Consider the following 19677-nt stretch of genomic DNA (forward strand, 5'->3'; position numbering starts at 1 on the left):
ATGTTATCCACGGGGCGACGTTGAATCCTCCTCCTTTCTGCCGGGCCGTAGTGGTCGACGCTCCGTCGGACATGCGCTTCGTGGAGATCACCGAGATGAGCGTCACCATCAACTGGACGGCACCACAGGCCGCACTCGACAGCTACCACCTGAGCTACGGCCCCACGCGCGCCGGCGCCGGGCGGCCAAAGTCGCTGGCCTTGTCGCCCGAGGCGCGGCACCACACGGAGCGCGGCCTGCGGCCCGCCACCGAGTACACCATCACGCTGCGCTCCGTCAAGAACGGGCAGCGCAGCGTGCCGCTCAGCGCCATTTTCACGACACGTACGTCTCCCTCCCTCCCCCCTGCCCCATGGCTCGCGTTTCCGTCGGGCGCAGGAGCATCATCATCGTTGCCGCTTTATCTTGTCTTAGCATAGTGTTTTTGCCTGTGTGTGTGGAACAAAAATCTTTGAAGAGCCACTTTTCTTTCTTCCAGTGGGGCTACATTTACATTGTCAAACATTTGAGCTTTGAGTACAGTGGTACCTCGGTATACGTCGTTAAATCGTTCTAGAAGGTAGGACTTATACCGAAAATAATGTATACCAAACTAATTTTTCCCATAAGAAATAAATGGAAAGGAAATGATCCGTTCCAGAGTATAAGAAATTATATTTTATATGGCATATTATGCATTACTAAAATGCATACATAAATTAAAATAAATGCATAAATAAATTAAGGGTTGTGCACGGGTTGTGCACTGAACGAGATCAACAGGCAGATTGAGGAGCGGTGCTTTGTTTTAGTCGTGAACGGGGTCTACATGGGTACGCGGCGACTCATCCCGACCCATACAAGTTCTAGCAAGCGCGTCGTATCCCAAGCAAGACGTCGTATCCCAAGACATTTTTTTCTCGTCAAAACACGACGTATACCAAATTCTACGTATTCCAAAGCGGTCGTATACCGAGGTACCACTGTATTTTGGTTTGTTGAATGTTTTACCTTGCTGCTGTTATGGCCTTTCTAGACTGATTGCAACGTCCCTTTTTTGCAGTGAAAGGAGGGACACTTAGATGCAGTGTGCACTGTTGAGCTGCTTGCGTACTCGTGACGGGCGTGTCTGTGTGTGTGTCTGTGTTGGTGTGTGTGCGCGTTCTCTTTGTTGCCTTTCCCAGTGGAAGCGGGCTCCCAAGTGGGCGTTCAGGCTTATCCTCATCCAGATACCCAGCCTGGCACTCCTTCTGACTTGCACCCACATCGGCAGCCAGGCGCTCATCCGCGTCAGGCCAGATACCCATCCACGTCAGCCAGATACCCATCCACGTCAGCCAGATACCCATCCACGTCAGCCAGATACCCATCCGCGCCAGCCAGACAGCCGTCCGCACCAGCCAGATACCCATCCGCGCCAGCCAGTTGTCGGCCCTTTTGACACGTCAGAACGGACAGGGCCTTTGCCCGGATCTCTGCCCGAGATCATCACGGAAATCACGGAAACGTCGCTGACTTTCAGGTGGAAACCCACGGCCAGCGTCTCGGTCCTGGTGAGTAAAAATTCCCTTTCCCGTGTTTTTTTAAAGTAAAAGTTGTGGTAGTAGTGACATTAGGAAAGGTATTTGGAGATCTATAGCCGCTGGACACTTCATGTGCCAGTGTGTGGGGTGATACTCAATTATATTGGTGGCCCTGAGCCAGCCTTGGAAAGTCCACATTCCTATGGCAGGGAGAAAATATCAATTTATTAAAGACAGTCACTGCATTGTGCGCTTTCGGATGTGCTTCTGCGGCCGTCTGGAATGCTCTTCCTTCCGATATTCGGAAGCCACTGCAGCTCTGCACTTTAAAATCATCTAGAGTCACAAACTAATTTCTTTAAAACTGCTTTTTGTATTTAGTTTGTTGTCCTTCCCCCCCCCCCCCCCCGCATATCCGATTAGCGCGGTTGGCTAAGTATGGTGCGAAAGAAGTTCAACATACATACAAACTAATTCATGTACCTTAACCCATTGATATCTCGTATTCATTTGACATGATGTATATATCCTGTTATGGTTTGCGAAGCTCTTGACATATGTACATTTACAAGTTTAAACTTTTTCTCCCATCTTTGTCAAGCATGGTCCCAAGGGAAGTGAAAAGGATTCATATTTACGCTTAAAGTATATAAATAACACATGTATTTAGGTGGGGCTCTTATGAGAAATTAATCGTGCCAAACTGGCAGTAGTGTTTTTAGTATACTCCAGGAGTGCAAAAAACGAATAATGTGTGGCGCACATGGTTGTGTGTTTTAGTAAACGTTAACTCTTAATTATGACTTGCGCTGTAGTTACCAGTTGTCAGTGTTAGTTCCTATCAAAAAAATAAAAGGGAAGTGTTCAAGCTGTCTCGGTTTACCGTCTGCCCAGCGGTGTTGGAGTGGGGCGGCTCGCACCGCGGAAGGTTGCGAGTCCCAATCCTGATTGGGGGTTTACGCAACCCATCGGCCCTCTGGAGTTGATACAATAACTACCACTTTGTGGCGGAAGTCGAGTGCTTGTCCTATGGATAGACTCACCCCATCATAGGAATGGGGAATTTCCATCACTGGCTCAAGGCTATAAACAGGCGATGAGCATGAATGCTTCTTCAATGCTCAATTGAGGAAGAATTCGCTTTGACTTCAAATAATGTCTTTTTTGTAAGGAAATTGAAAAGCAACTGATGAAACGTAATAACTTTGTCTCGTCTGGTATCAGGAGTTGCTTGATGTTAAGTGTTCATTTACCTCGCGCGTAAGAATATATAACAGGCAGCGGTGGGTTCTGCGTGCAACAGATTGCGCTTCACATTCTAAACTAAAACTCAACAATTTTTATTTTACCAGGAAAAGACCGACTGAACTATATATATTTTCTGAAGCCACCTGGCCACAAATAATAGCTCAACGAAGTAGCTTATCATGTGGAACTTTATATCAGGAAAATACTCTAAATGCACGTTAATTCTAAATGTGGAGGGAAAAACCAGAGGAAGCTGGAAAAAATCCACGTGACCACGGGGAGAGAGACATGCAAACTCCAAATATATAACTGGCGTCAGGGTCAGGAACCTCTGACCTCCTGTATACCAGGGGAGGGAGTTCCCATCACGCCACAATAGGGGAGTGACTCCGTCATTCTCCTTTGTGGAGGAGGTTGCCGCTCCCCCCCCCCAACCCCCCCACGCCCCCAGCCGTGTGCGTCGTTCCTAAACGCTATTTACGCGCAGCGCATTGCCCTCCTATGCGTAGCAAAAAGCAAGCCCCCACCACACCCCCCGTTGCCCGGGGCTGTCTCTTTATTAGCTTTTTTGTTGTTGTAACCGATTGAACAGCTGTAACGAGTAGAGCGCGCGTGTTACCGATTGAACGGCTGTAACGAGTAGAGCGCGCGTGTAACCGATTGAACGGCTGTAACGAGTAGAGCGCGCGTGTAACCGATTGAACGGCTGTAACGAGTAGAGCGCGCGTGTCCGCGCGTTACCACCCACAGGCATCGGTGCAGCTCCCCGAGCACGAGGCTCCCTTCAGGACGGAGACGTCGGAGTCGGGCAGCATCCTGATCGACGGCTTGACCCCCGGAGAGCAGTACATCGTGACCGTCTCCATCCTGTGGGATGGGCGGCAGATTGCTCGGCCCGCCACGAAAACCATCACCACACGTGCGCCACCGTTTCTCACCCCGTTGGTTTTTTGGGAATTTTTTAAATAATTGTTGTTGTCGTTATCGCCAACGGTGTAATTACTAGCTTAAGTTTAAGCCATTACCTCAATAGAATGTTACGTGGAACATAATATGCAGACTCTGGGCCAACTCGTCTGCTGCATGCGAGTCCATTTTCTGCCAACTATGTGACTGTGAGACACGTCGGCGTAACGTGCGAGGTCTCCTTTCTTTGTAAGTTTTAATAAGCATATTTATAGCAGCGTCATTATTGCAAACTGCATCTCACTCGCAAGGCTGCAAAATCCACAAACATGGGAGGCCCGTATATATTCTAAGATGTTTTCGGCCAATTCACGAGTGGTTATACATGTTGGAGGAAACTGGAGCACTCGGAGAAGACCCATTTCGTGCGATGGGGAAACGCAGCTCTCTAACGTTGGAGTATAATTTTAATTGCATAAATGCGTGTCAATTTTTTTACACTTTTCTGTGCATTTGCAGCCGTCGCTCAAATCCGGAACGTCAAGGTGGATGTGAACCCCATCACAAAGAAACTGACGCTGTCGTGGGAGAGATCCAGCATCCCGGGTATGGCCTCTTTACTACCTCGGTGTTGTTGTTCATCGTGACGATCGTTCACCCAGAAAAAGCCTCACGGAGTCACAAGTCTTTTTTTTTCAGGAGGGTCCTTCCAGATTTTCGCAGGAGGGGGGTGTCATCTTTAAAATGTATAATCAAAATCGAGTAACTTTCTGGTAACTTTTCAGCGCTGAGATGTTTGGTCAATACCTGTTACATTATTTTTGTATTTGTAGGTTTTTTTTTGCGCTCTTTTGTGTTTGTTTGTAAATTTCTTGAGGCTTTTTTTGCAGGGGATGCACGAATATATTTTCTGTAGTTATTTGTGTGATTCCTGTATAATTTAAATGTTATGTGTCCGGTGTGTTACATGTATCGTATCCAACCCCTTAATGATACACTCATTGATCATAGAAACCATAAAAAATATATATTATCTGATATTGTACATTAGCCCGAGCAGCAATTTTTGGCAAACCTTTCAAATCTTCTTCTCCGAGTGTTATAGCAAGTATGTGTAACTTGTACGTCCAGGCTTAAGTTTGTGGGCCTCGTGATAGTTTCGAAGAATAATGCAACCAACACTGTCCAGTTCGCCAGAAAGCGAGCATAATAGAATGCTTTTGTTTGCAATAAGGCCCAATGTTTATTAGATTTCATGTATGTGTAAACCCACCCAAACGATGAAACCTGACAATTTGTTGGTGTTACCTTTAAAGTGCCCCAGAGTCAGAGCTTACCATATTTCTCCTTGTGGTAGTTTTTTTTCCGGTTCCGTTCCGACGATGACATGCGTGTACGTTTACATAATCGGAATGGGAAAGGGTTAGTGGTGTGCATTGTAATAAAATGTATAAAATAACACGGTTATGTTAGATGATGATAATTTGTGTTCGATTTATGTCTTGTTGATAAGAAGGGGCTTTTCCTGGTGGAGCCTGAAGTATTTATATAGAAGGGAAACGTATTTAAACGAGTATTATAACCAGAATATGCTGTTTTCATAGTTGCTGAATTGAAAAAAAATAGTTTTTGGTTGCTTGGTAGAAATTGAAAATGTATTAAACATTCAATGTCAGTGGGAAACTTAAGAACATCTGTCTCTGTTAAGAGTTAAGAGAACATCAATTGCAAAGTGGCAATGATGGTCAATTTGTATTATTTAGCAGTGAAACTTATTATTTTGAGGCACGCGTATGCGTGTGTAAATAAGTTGGTTGTCAGCAGTTCAGTAGACTGTGTCATGTTCCCGTATAAAACGCGAACTCCAGTCATCCTCTCAACGGCTTTTGACAAGTCATCGAACAAAGATGGTCACTGCATTGCATGCTTTCAGGGTGCGCTTCTGCGGCCGTCTGGAACGTTCTTCTGATATTAGCAAGCCACTGGAGCTATGCACTTTTAAATCTAGATTTTAAACGAGTTTTTTAGGAACTGCTTTTTGTGTTTAGTTTGTTCCTACCCCCCGCACCTCCAATTAGCACGGTTGCCTACATACGGTGCCAAAGAAGTTCAACATACTTGCATACAAATCCTCATTGAACAACCTTTCACTGTCCATTTTCTAATGCCCACCCCCTCCAGGCCTGACCGGGTACCGCGTGCGTGGGGTGCCCCTCCACGGGCAGCGAGGCCACCTCCTGGATCAGCTGGTGAGACCCGAGGAGACGTCGCTGACTCTGGAGAGCCTCACTCCCGGAGTGAGGTACAACATCACCATCACGGCTCTCAAGGATGGCGTGGAGAGTGCCCCATTCTCCTCCAGTGCAACCGGTGGTAAGTGCCCGATGTTGTCGTGGTTCCTCACTTGTGTAGGTACATTCTACAGCAATGCCTCCATATACCAAGTCGGTACGTTCCTGGAGCTTTATTCGTATTTTGAAACTTCTTATGCTGAATAACTTATAACACGAGTTCTATGATGATGCATTTCCAGCCTTTGGAGCTTACCATGTCATACTATCAACAATACATAACTTAGTTCATATTGTAAGCAAAGACCATTTACATTGAAAATAATATATTTTATACTGTACAGTATTAAAAACTGATATAACTCAAGGAACATAGTGAAGAAACATTTGTTTGTATTTATAAAAAAACAGATCGATAAATATAGTATTTATTTAGTGATTTAAAGGTGTATGTTACTTTATTTTCACTGTAAAATAATGGTAATAAATCCAAAGTTTTTTTCTACCGAAATGTCATATTTCGAATATTCGCATGTCGTCATTTAACCGTACATAAATGGTACAGGTCTTATCCGAGCGGCAGTTGAAGGTCGGGCTGTGGCCTACCCTGCCGTCTATCGGTGCTTAATAAGAATCCTATTGTTGCAAGAAATAAGCAGCAACGTTGATAAAGAGTGTAATAGTTGGGCATTGAAACGTGTACTCTTGTTGAGACTGCAACCATACTGCATGTGGCACATTTGTGTTAATTACCCCTTGTTGTTCACTGCTCTGGCCTTTCACAAGATAAGCCACCAGTTAGAAATAGGATGTCTGCGACATGGCGTTTTACGTTTGCCGTGTAATCGCCGCGGTTCTCCTCGATGCCCCTCACTCTGTGCTTCCCCCTCCTCCTGGGTTCGCCACAGAAATCCCCCGACCCACGAACCTGGCGTTCACCAACGTGAGCGACACGTCGCTGGTGCTGCGCTGGACGCCTCTGCCTTTGCCCGGCGTGACGGGCTACCGCGTGACCGTGTCCTTGCCCGGAGATGCCTCGCTGCTCCTGGACGACACTGTAGGGCCCAGCATTGGGGCGTTCTCCATCGACGGGCTGGAGCCCGGCATCCTGTACGATTTCAGCGTGTCCACGCTCGTGGAGAATGGGGAGTCTGAAGCCGTACGTGGGACGCACAGCACTGGTGAGTGCAGATCTGTTGTTTTATAAGTTCAGAAAATGCGTACACGGTTTTTCTTGGGAAGCGTTGTCGATGTTGGCTAGGTTACGGTGCGAAAGAAGAAGTTCAACACGCTTGTCTTCAGCCATCCTCGATCCGAGGATTGGCCGCACTTTGGGCAATCCTTCGCCACAGACTTCTGTCTTATGCTATCCTCTGTCAAAAAAAAAGAGATTGTCCTTTTTAAAGTGAGACTTTTGCTGGAGCTAATATTTAAATGTAGAAAAATTGTCTTTGAAATATTTTATTCTGGCATAGGTACAACCTAATGGGTAGTAAATGTTTCTTTTTTATGGGGATCTGGTTACAGAAACCCAGTTTCAACAACAACAAAAATGGGTCTAAAACAACCCAACATAACTGTACACAGTCAAGTTTTGAATGTCAAGGCCATCATGCATCAACGTCGTGGTAGAATCGCCGCAAAGAATACAACAGGGCTGGGAGAACACATCGCATTAAATAAAAATTATATTCTTACTTTAGTCTGCAAAGCTTGCGCGATCAATCACACGTACATGTGATAGGAAATCTGAGGTCTAAAAGTGATTTTAAAGTGGGGGACAAGGATGGTGAGGTTTTTATCCCAAACATTTTTGCTCTGTTCCAGACATCAGGGGGCTGCCACATGCATGCAGTTTAAACCGTGTTTGGTTCTCCCATAGTGGGAGTGGTGTGGGAATTAGCAGGGAATTGTCTCTGTAAACTCGTGTTATATCTTACCTCCGATTTAGCAGGGTTGGCTATGTACTGTGCGAAAGAAGTTCAACATACATGCTATATAGACCCTAATTGCATTATAACTGTCACATGCTAGATTTGAAGCTTTCGTGACTGCAAGGATTCATACTCTTTGGTTTTTTCGGTAACGTCACCTAGGTAAAAAAAAAATGAAAACAACTAAATTAAATCACAACGTTTCGGGCGCAAAACAATCCATAATGCCCACTATGAAGAAGGACGCTTGTGTTGCGCCCGAAACGTCGTGATTTAATTTAGTTTTCATTTATTTTATTTTACCTACGTGACTTTACCGAAAAAAAACAAAGTCCCACATGCTTTCGTGACTGCAGGGATTCATCTTCTCGGTTTTTTCGCAGCCGAAACGTCGTGAGAATTATTTTATTATGTTTTATTTTTATTATTTTATTACTTCCCTTCTACGTGACTTTACCGAAAAAACCAAGAAGATGCCACATGCTGTTAACATTTGCATGTGGAATGCCTTTCACGGGCGTTTTGTGCAGCGCCTGGTTTTCCCACTTTGAAAAGGATTCCAATAGATGCTAATGCATGGCTCTTGAGCTGCAAGTGGCTTTTTAAGGACGCATTCGTGACGTTATTTATTTAGGACACATTCTCATATTCTCACATGCATTGCGGCTCTTCAATTATTGAGTTTTTTAGCACATTCGAAAAAAAATTGCTCTTTTGTTTTATGGTTGCCGACTCCTGCGCTAGAGATTCGGTCACAAGCGTGGTTTTTCACGGCTCCGTGGTGAGAGCTGTGCGCATTACAAATCACGTTGTGAGATGCATTTTGCAAAACCGACGCAAAATAGAAGAAAACATAATTTAAAGCTGAGAAAATTGCTGAGCATTGCATCATGGCACTGTTCGTGTTTTTATGAGTTCTAATAGATGTGTTGCATTTATCAATTTGGCTATGCTTTCGTGTGTCATTGTGTCATGGTGGATGAATATTAGAAAGAAATAGAAGCTTAATTATTACGCTTTAACCGCTTTCGTATCTCTTAACAGAAGTGGGACCGCCCAGGAACGTGCAGGTAGACGTCAACCCCGACAACGGAGAGCTGACCATCACCTGGCAGAGAATGACGGTTCCAGGTGTGTGTTGGAGATATGCACCGCTTGCCACAAATGAACCACAATACCGTGCTGATCTCGTCAAGGAGCATAAACCAGGATGCGAACTCCGATCGTTCTCGCAGCGGCTTTTGGCTGGCCATTGAACAAAGAAAGTTACCGCATCGCACGCTTTCAGATGCGCTTCTGCGGCCGTTTGAAATGATCTTCCGTTATTAGGAAGCCACTGGAGCTATGCACTTTTTAAATCAAATTTATGAACACTAATTACTTTAGAACTGCTTTTTGTATTTAGTTTGTCCTTCCCCCCCCCCCCCCCCCAACTCTGATTAGCACGGTTAGCTACATACGGTGCGAAATAAGTTTTACATACATACCACACAATGGCCCCATGTTTTTTGATTGGCATCACACGATCCATAATGCCCACTATGAAGCAGACGGCGCGTAGTATTTCACGGCGAACACAGGCGCGGTATTAGCCAGGGGCACACCCTCCCGGGTGCAAATCTCGAACCTCTGCAATGAGCGGCGCACGCGCTACCGCCGAGCCACGCGTCACCACACCAGAAAACACCGTGACCGCTCTTCTTACGATGATGTCGTTCAAACTGTGGTGCGCCCGAGTTCAACATTAAAATCACCGCGCAGGTCTGACGGGGTACCGCGTGCGCGGCACGCCCCTCCACGGGCAGCGGGGACAGCCTCTGGATGAGCTCGTGGGGCCGGACCGGACGTCCTTCACCTTGGTCCGGCTGACGCCCAACGTGGAGTACAACGTCACGATCACGGCCATCAAGGACGAAATGGAGAGCAAGCCCTTCTCAACCGTCATCTCAAACGGTGAGATATCCACACTGCCGTTGTCACTGCATAACAAATTAGACGTTTTGTAAGTGCAATTCTTTTTTTAGATGAAACTCAAATTTTGGTGAAGGAAATTTGGACATTGTAAATGTGTTTTTTTCTTTTCTGGTAAGCCTTTGTAAAAATAAACTCCTTTATGGATACCTAATGCCCCTGAATGTGACAGATGAACAAGTAAAAAAAATCGAATGACTGGAAAACTACATTTATCCGTTCCCTTCATCTTCATCAATTCCATAAATCACAGGGTCTACAGGATCTGGACATGAATGTTATTATAAATCTCCGTTCACAGTTCATTGGTTCAGGCTGCCGATACTGCGGTTAGGTCCATGAGAAGTACATTACTCGACTAGGGCAGTAGAGAGGGACCGCAGAACATGCAAAACCCGACTTGCTTCAGTTTGATAATGGATGGGAAAAGAAAACGTTTCACTGCAGCTCGACACGTTTTTATTTCAGTCGCCTCCTCCCGTAAGCAGATTTTCAATTGCGGTGTGGTTGTGAAAGAGAATTACAAACCCCTACATCGGCCCCAGAAATACAAACGTGGTGTTGATATTCTACTGCTATTCACCCTAATCTAAGATCTAATGCTTCCACACCCTAACATGCTTAGCTTAATGTGGAAGAAAGGCTGATGAGTGTGCTTTTATTTATTTAAGGAATGCTTGAACAATGCAATCTCAACCTTCAACTGCATCTGATTAAACCTTGCTCGCTAACCTCACTCTGCGCTTGGCATTGAAGCTGCCGACCGGCAGGTCGTAGTCACCCCTGAGCCGTCCGATCTCCGCTTCACCGACGTGAGCGACACCTCTCTGGTGCTGCGCTGGACCCCGCTGTCCCTGCCTGGCATCACGGGCTATCGCGTGACGGTGTCTCCGCCGGGCGACTCCTCGCCCCTCCTGGAGGCCGTCGTGGGGCCTCGCACGGGGGTCTATACCGTCGAAGGCCTCCGGCCCGGCGTGGTTTATGATATCGGGGTCTCCACGCTGGCGAAGGACGGGGAGAGTGAACCTGCACGGCGCTCGCAGACCACTGGTGAATTCCACAGCCATTTGTCTCGTCTGTCGTTGAGTTTAATATCACATTGGCCAGTTTATCTTCGTCTCGCACGACTGGGAGCCTCACTTTGCACCACCATTGCTCAACTTGAAGTCTGCGTTCAGAAGCGTTGGGAGGGTTATCTTTGAAACGTAACCAGCCTTGCTGTTATTCGCGTTACAAGTGTTAAGTTATTGTCACGCGAGTTCACAGATTTAAAGTCGTCTTCTCTCTCCTGTCTCCACTGCAGCACCGGGCTCCCCGCAAGACGTGCAAGTGAGCCTGAACTCGGATACCGGAGCGTTGACCATCACCTGGCAGAAGGTTCCCACTCCAGGTGCAGTGATATTTGATATCAATGTGGGGAGTACCTAACGTTTACAATGCATTCTTTGAGAGCTCCCTAATACTACACACGAGACACAAATATTAGTGACGTCTATTAAATGTAACTTGTAGGTTTTGTAGAAAATATGATTCATGTGGTAGAGGGTTCCTAATGACACGGATTTATTTGGATCAAGACATGGCCTAACCCAAACGTTGATCATAAATCACATGTGTTCTGTTTACCTTTTACTCGCTGAAGTATCAAATATACAGCAGGCAAGGCCTGCTGTATATTTGATATACAGCAGGCAAGGCCTGCTGTATATCAGTAGGAAGCCTTTTGGCACGTGGTGGTTTTTGCTTCCCAACTCTGGCAACGCCACCGTCCATCACCCACCAAGCTTTGTGAAGTCCACCATCGCCAATGTGTACCAGCCTCTGCCCCCCCCCCCCCCGTTCTGTGTACAAACTGCTCATTTGCTAGGCCCCAACCGGACCAGACCATACATTCATTGGGTTCCACGTTACGGATTTCAGAAGCCACCCACACACCATTGTAGGGTTATATGAAAACCCGACCAAAAATGGGGTTGATTTGCTGGGCATCCGGCATTGTCTGAAGACCGACACCCACTCTACGATGCCAGACAACGTGGTATGTTCCTTTTTTTTTTGCCCATGATAGGAATGGCTTTTCAATCGCCGTCAGAATGGACCCACTTCGGTCTACTTTTCCCACCAACCAGCACAGGGCCTGCGTGGTGCTCGCACATCAGTCTCCAATTCCTGCTAATCGGTGTCCTAGCCAAAAGTGCACTAGAACCTCCTGGAGGCCTATTTTGACAGCTCGTTTAAAGATCGGGTGAATTTGTGTCTTTTCCGTCACATAAAGTCAGAAAAAAACAACATGAATCAAAATTAACATGTATTTATACTAAAGTAATACAAACAGGACTACAAAATATTTAGAAGTGAGTAGTTTTTCGAGATTTACGATTATACTGTAAATCACTTTCACGAATCGGCCCCAAATGTAGTCTTCCATCATGTTCTCGTTATACTGTCCTTGGTAGCGGCGTTCAAAGTCCAGTATATCCTGGTGGAAGCGCTCGCCTTGCTCCTCCGAGTACGCTCCCATGTTCTCCTTGAATTGATCAAGGATATGGACTTTGAGGGACATCCTACAGCCCATTGTGCCATAGTTCTTTGCCAGAATCTCAACCAGCTCCACGTAGTTTTCGACCTCGTGATTGCCCAGGAAGCCACGAACCACTGCGACAAAGCTGTCCCAAGCCACTTTCTCCTTACTAGGGAGCTTCCTGGGGAATTAATTGCACTCCAGGATCTTTATCTGTGGTTCGACAAAGACACACCGGCTTTGACTTTTGCCTCGGACAGTTTAGGGAGGACGTCTTGAAGGTACTTGAAGGCTGCCGACTCCTTATTTACAGCTCTGACAAATTGTTTCATAAGGCCAAATTTGGTGTGCAGTGGTGGAATTGGCACCTTCCGGGGATCCACCAGTGGCTCCCACTTGACGTTGTTCCTCCCCACAGAACTCGGTCCGCTGTGGCCAGTCCCGCCTGTGGTAGTGCGCCTTGGTGTCTAAATCTTTACTAGTCATTTTTGTATTACTTTAGTATAAATACATGTAAATTTTGATTCGTATATTCTTTTTCCTGACTTTAAGTGAACGAAAAGACACACATTCACCCGTTTTCTCATTGAAAATAGGTAATTTCTCAATATCACTGTCCTGGTCACAAAAGCAAAGGTTTGTGGGGAATAATAGCCATTTTCTGTACTTTTGAGACAGCAATTAGGAAATAACACTTACTAACCAGGAACATTTTTTTTTGTTACACAGTGTAATTGTACCCGTGGTTAAATCATGAGCCTGTGTGCTAAAATTAGGTTTTAGAATTGCGTTAGTTACTTACTTACTTGCTTTCAGCTCTGTGCAGCGCCTTGCGACCTCTGGGTGAAACTTTCTTTATAAGTGTACATTTTTATTAATAAAGACGCACCTGGCTCTCTGTAGCATATGGGAACTTAAGAAACCATTTGGCACAGCTACACAGTGCACAATTATACACGTGGTTAATCACAGGTGAGCTCACACTGCCTACACATGGTATGCGCTGTGCCTGTAGACTACAATATTACATCGCAAAATAGTAAATATTTCACCGCGTACATTCCTGGTTAAAAAAAAAAATTCTCTAAATAATTTAAGAGGAAATATGTTACTGAATTCATCAATAACGTCTATGCGAAACAACGCAAAATATGACAACTTAACAGCGGGGGATTCCTGCAATGCAATTTGATATTTGAAAGGTTATTTTTTTTTTACATAGGTACATAGGAAGTACTCTTGACAACCATCACCGTAATATTTTCTGATAAAAAGGAACACTTTCAACAGTATACATAATTCTACTCAATTCCCCTGCCTAGTATTAGATTAATTAGAGTTAGCGCAGTTTAATAGTTGACGGGTTCTTTAGAGCTTTAAGCCGTGGGCCTAACGGGAGACTTGGCATATGGAGTATGTGTAATATCCACGTTGTGTTTGACACGGTGTAGGGGTGACGGGCTACCGAGTGCGTGGAACGCCGCTGCACGGCCAGCGCGGCCACTCGGTGGACGAGCTGGTGAGGCCTGATCAGACGTCGGTCACCGTGGAGGGGCTCACGCCCGGTGTTGAGTACAACATCACCGTCACGGCCGTCAAGAACGGTCAGGAGGGCAAACCTTCGTCCACCATCGTTTCAAATGGTGAGGCTCCTTGGCTTGGTAACGCACCTGAATGGTCTATCTGATGTTTCGCAATGAAAACAACAGACTAGCACAGCTTATGCGAGCCTTGTAAGGTACTTTGTATTTGACCAACCTGGTCTGTTTAAGTATGTGTAATATGGCTAATTTGGACTTTGACTGTTTTCTGAAAACACGCTATTTCGGTATTTGATCATTCGTAATTGGGGATAATTCGGCACGGCTGCGCTTTCTGCATATATAGGGTATATTAGTAAGGTACATTAGTAATTCACCGTGAGCCGAATTGCCATACCGAATGGTCCAATATTGGCATACACGTGGGGCGACGCCACGCGCCACGACCAAAACAACGACTCGGTCTGGTGGCGGCGTGCGTGGTGAGCGTCAGTGCAGACCCGTCGCTTTGGACTTGACTTTGTTTATGCACTCTGTGCAAGCCAACCCTCTCAGAAATGTTGTCTACACCCACATCAAGAATAGAAAGGGACTGAAGTAAAAATCGCTTGGTCTAAAGTTTTGGATATGATTGATGCAGGTGTGTTCATGCATATGGTGTGTGAAGGGTTTGGAAAATACATTTGGAAAAACAATTTTATTGGGGCAGGAGGCACTGGGGCAGTACCATTGTACATAATTCAGAATATTGGATAATTTGGCAAGGCCAGAGACCCATATGTGTTGAATTAACAAGGGTTTACTGTCTTGATCTTTAATCTTGCTGAAAACGTATTTTTGTTCTACTTCCAGCTGTTCAAATGATTAACGTTGTGGCAAATCACATTTTGCTATTGCCATCTACCGTAGTGGATTTATGATTTAATCTGTTCTGAAGCTTCAGTTGCTAATACACCACCAATGCAAATGTGTTACAATATGTGAACTGAAAGATACCGTTTTATGATTATTTTTTAAATAATGCTTGCTTGAATATTTTTAATATTAAAATGGCATTATACTCTTGTAGCTCGCAGTTAAAATGCCACACTGTTATATTCTTTAAGGTGAGCAAACGAGAGATGTTCACCATCAACAGATTTCCCAGGAAAGATATCTGAACTTCTTTATCAAACTCTCATTTTGATCAATGCTGACACTTTTAATCTGCCAATAAAATGTGTGGCTGCAGCGGCGCGTACGTGTGTATTTAATTCGCCTCTAAAATAAATCGGGAGTATAAATGTTTTGTGTTTGTGTGTGCGAGAGATGTGCGGTCACACACAGGCTATGGAATTACAACTGTGGTGTTGATATTCTAATACTATTCACCCTGATCCGATATTGAATGCTTATATGCCATGTATATATGTTGAACATCTTTCGCACCGTACGTAGCCAACCGTGCTAATCGGAGGTGCGGGGGAAGGACAACGAACTAAACACAAAGCAGTTCTAAAGAAAATAAAAAACGTAACATGCTATAAGTTAATGTGGCAAAAGCTGAATATGTGCATTGTATCATTTAATGGTGAAACAATACAATCAGGCTTGAAGTGCATCTGATTTAACCGTGCCCGCGAGCCTCACTCTCTGTTTCGTTTTGAAGCTGCCGGCCGGCTGGTCATAGTCACCCCTCGGCCGTCTGATCTCCACTTCACCGACGTGAGCGACACCTCTCTGGTGCTGCGCTGGACCCCGCTTTCCCTGCCTGGCATCACGGGCTATCGCGTGACGGTGTCTCTGCCGGGCGACTCCTCGCCCGTCCAGGAGGCCGTCGTGGGGCCTCGCACGGGGGTCTATACCGTTGAACGCCTCCGGCCCGGCGTGGTTTATGATTTTGGGGTCTCCACGCTGACGAAGGACGGGGAGAGTGAACCTGCACGGCGCTCGCAGACAACTGGTGAAATCCACAACCATTTGTCTCATCTGTCGTTCAGTTTAATGTAATTTTGGCCAGTTTAGCTTTATTTAACACGTAGGCTTTTGCAACCAATATTATTCATTATAAAGGTTTCTTTGGGTTAAATTACGTAAATATGAATGTGTCATGGGACCATTTTTGGCAGTATCAAAGTAAGAAAAATAAGACTAGGTTTTATTCTTTCTGGCAATATATAGCTGCTCACCCCAAGCTATAAATGCTCTAATACGTGCCTTGTCTTTGTACTGTTCACCTTTTGGCATTCTCTGGTCTGACACTGGTGAGATGAGACCCATGAAGAAGGCTGTCTCAAGTGTCGGCCAATCGGTTTCGAAGACAATGCTATTATTAATAGAGCATGTTTAGTTTGCATGTTCTCCACAAATATGTGGTGGTTAATGCAGACCTGATTCCTTGCAAAAGGTATCTATTTGGTGTTTAAGCATCTTAACACCTCCTGTTTTTTTTGCCAGAAAGGGTAAATACAGCCTATTCTTACTTTTCATAAATGTGTCGTATACCCACCACCATCCGACGCAGCCAATTAGCAAGGCTTGTCACGTGAACCTAACGTGCCAATTAATTTTTACGACATTGCCAGCAATAGCTAATTGGCATATTCTGTTCACGTGGAAAACCTTACTTATTGGCTGTGTCGGGTGGTGGTGGGTTAGAGAAACGTGTATTTATGCGAGCTAACCCACAAAATCTTTATTATGAAGAGTTTATCTTTACCTCGCACCACTCCTAGCCTCGCATTGCACCATCAGTGCTCAACTTTTTTTCTGCATTCATAAACGTTGGGGAGGGTTGGCCTTGAAACATAACCAGTGGTACTGTTATTCACATTACAAGTGTCAAGTCATCATCATGCGAGTTCACAGATTTAAAGTCGTCTTCTCTCCCCTCTCTCCGCTCCAGCACCGGGCTCCCCGCAGGACGTGCACGTGACCCTCAACTCTGACACCGGCGTTTTGACCATCAGCTGGCAGAAGGTTGCCACTCCAGGTGCAGTGATGTTTCATAACAGTGTTTGTGCGGGGGTACCCAATGTTCTAAACGCATCGTTTGTCAGCCGCCTAGTATTTATCGCATACACACATAGCAAAAGAGTGTAGCTGTGTATTACCAGCTCAATTAAAGGGGGAGGGTGTGGCTGGTGGCACCAAGCATTGTTAGCAATCGCATGCATATATATAAGCACACTTGAGAAAATACGTTGCGTAAATCTGTCTTGCGTGAAGCAAAGTTTACTCATCGGCAGTCCTGCTTGGAGCTTTCCTTGATGCTCCGTTTTAATTCGCAAGCGACGTGTGCTCGGTAGCTCGACAGGCTGGATTACACGAGCGGAGCACTCGGGGCTTGCCTGATGCAAAAGCTGTGTTGTGCATTCTGGGAAAACATCTTTGAGGGTTTCTCTACTTCGGACACTGCAAAATCTTGAGTTGGATAGTCATCCTTCGATCTGCCCTGGTCCTGAAACGAGGCCTTTCTGGTCATTTGCTGAATGAAAAAAGCACTCGGAAACTGAGCTAGAGGTGAACCCGCTGCACACGAAGTCGCCACATAATTACACTATTTTTTTTTTACCAGGTAAGGCCCACTGAGCTGCATATAGCTCTTTTTCAGATGCGATCTGACCATCACAAATGATCGCTCAACAAAGTAGCTTATCGTCATGTGGAAATGTATCGTGGCTATATACTCTAAACACACGTTGATTCTAAATGTGGAGGGAAAGCAAGAGAGGACCCGGAGAAAAATCCACGCAACCACGGGGAGAACTTGCAAACTCTAAATCTACAGGCATCAAGGTTGAGATCGAACCCACGACCCCCTGTATACACCCGGCAAGGTAGTTAACATCTCGCCACCGTGGCGCCCCATTTGGTTTTAAAGAGCAGATGCCACCAGACCTAATGGTCAATCGATTCCACAATAAACAAATGTGTGGTTACTTGGAGTTGACCTTCCATATGTCCCATCGTAACATAGGTATATTGCCAATACATTTGACAACTATCACAATATTATTTTCTGAAAAAAGCACATGTTCAACAGTCTACATTTTTTTCTCAAATGACCTGCCTTGTATTAGAGGAATTAAAGTTAGTGCATTTAGACAGTATATGGAGTGTTTAACACAGGCTTTCGCGACCAATATTATGTATAAGAGGTTTTTTTGGGTTTAATTGCGTAAATATTAATGTGTCGTTAAATCCACCACCCACAACATTTACAATTCGAATACGATGTTTTGCCGGTAATTACAACCAGCGTCATCAGAAGATTTGTGGTGAAACGTTGTACTCTAATTGTAAATGTTGTGGGTTTACTCTCCAACAAACCGGTATGCTGAACTAGTAACTATTTTGCATGTTTTGTTTTTGCGACAAACCTTACAAATTGACTGTCGGGTGGTGGCGGTTTTTAATGACACATTTACGCGATCTAACCCAAAAAATATCTTTGGAGCATATGGAGTATGTGTAATATCCATGTTGTGTTTCACACTGTGTAGAGTTGACGGGCTACCGAGTGCGTGGAACGCCCCTGCATGGCCAGCGCGGCCACTTGGTGGACGAGCTGGTGAGGCCTGATCAGACGTCGGTTAACGTGCAGAGACTCACGCCCGGTGTTGAGTACAACATCACCGTCACGGCCGTCAAGAACGGTCAGGAGGGCAAACCTTCGTCCACCATCATTTCCACTGGTGAGATTCCTTGGCTTGGTAACGCACATAAATGGTGCATCCGATGTTTAGCAATGAAGATGGCCTGGCACAACTTATGTGAGCCTTGTAAGATATTTAGAAATTGGCCGACCTGCTCCAGCCAAGGAAAATTTTGTAATAAAAAAATTTGCTTGGGTCTGGCTAGCTGGGCTTTGACTGGACATTGAAAACTAATTTTTGAACTTTACTCTGGCTGGAAACTTTTCTCTTATTTTTTGCTTTGGGTTGCTTTTGCCAATTTAAGTGACTTGGGTTTGTGGCAATCAGGATTTCACTATTTAGTAAATCCTGTACATCAAGACACACCAAAAAAAAAGCATGGAACTTAAAAGTATTATTACACATGACTTAAAAAAGACATTTCTGCCAACTGTCGTAGGAAATTTATAATTAAAATTTCCATAACATCAAATCTGTTACTACAAAGCTTAAGCTCGTTGACCGTAAACCAAAAGTGTAATTGTGCAATAGTATCTCCCCCAAAGCCTGCCCTCCCCATGTAACGAGCTCGATACTGTCTTATCAGCTGTGCTGTGCAGCCCCTGCAAAACCCTCCCATCCTATGTAATGTGCTCGTTGGTTTTGGCCTGGTCACCTTTGAAAAGAAGTTTCTTAGCTCAATGGGCCTGACATGTAGACAAACTGACTGGCTGATATGTAAAACAATACTTGAAAAAAAAATACGTTTTCAAAGAATACGTTGTTGAACAACTTGGAGTACTTAAATATTATAATGGAATATTAGTGAGTTGCATTTATTGTAGTGAGCAGTTAACATGCCGCAGTGTTGTATGAAAATTTCAGGCGAGCAAACTTGACAACCTTTCACATTATGTTCAATCTGAAGGGATTAGTTAACTTGGCAAACGTGTGTATTTCAGTTCCCTCAAAAAAATGTATAGTTCAAATATATTCTACTGCCATTCAACATGATCCAAGATCTAATGCTTAATGTCCTAACATGCGGAAGTTAATGTGGCAATGACTGAATATGTGCATTTATTAATTCATGTTGAACACTGCAACCAAGCTTGAACTGTATCTGATTTAACTGTGCTCACTAACC

The 19677-nt window shown here is 44.9% G+C and overlaps 1 protein-coding gene across 1 annotated transcript in view; it reads left to right on the plus strand.

The window, feature by feature from the left end:
• Positions 1-19677, plus strand: part of LOC133358777 (tenascin-X-like) — a 151946-nt gene that overhangs the window by 58052 nt on the left and 74217 nt on the right. Inside the window, exons 21-35 of the mRNA XM_061577225.1 lie at positions 52-324; positions 1164-1273; positions 1317-1532; positions 3501-3669; positions 4176-4262; positions 5838-6029; positions 6856-7128; positions 8926-9012; positions 9643-9834; positions 10609-10902; positions 11156-11242; positions 13825-14016; positions 15563-15856; positions 16799-16885; positions 18399-18590. Coding sequence (XP_061433209.1) covers positions 52-324; positions 1164-1273; positions 1317-1532; positions 3501-3669; positions 4176-4262; positions 5838-6029; positions 6856-7128; positions 8926-9012; positions 9643-9834; positions 10609-10902; positions 11156-11242; positions 13825-14016; positions 15563-15856; positions 16799-16885; positions 18399-18590 — 2745 coding nt within the window. The remainder of the gene's footprint in view (positions 1-51; positions 325-1163; positions 1274-1316; positions 1533-3500; positions 3670-4175; positions 4263-5837; positions 6030-6855; positions 7129-8925; positions 9013-9642; positions 9835-10608; positions 10903-11155; positions 11243-13824; positions 14017-15562; positions 15857-16798; positions 16886-18398; positions 18591-19677) is intronic.

The sequence above is a fragment of the Lethenteron reissneri genome, chromosome 7 (genome assembly GCF_015708825.2).
Source record: "Lethenteron reissneri isolate LAM-NWPU_2019-01 chromosome 7, ASM1570882v1, whole genome shotgun sequence".
NCBI lineage: Eukaryota > Metazoa > Chordata > Hyperoartia > Petromyzontiformes > Petromyzontidae > Lethenteron > Lethenteron reissneri.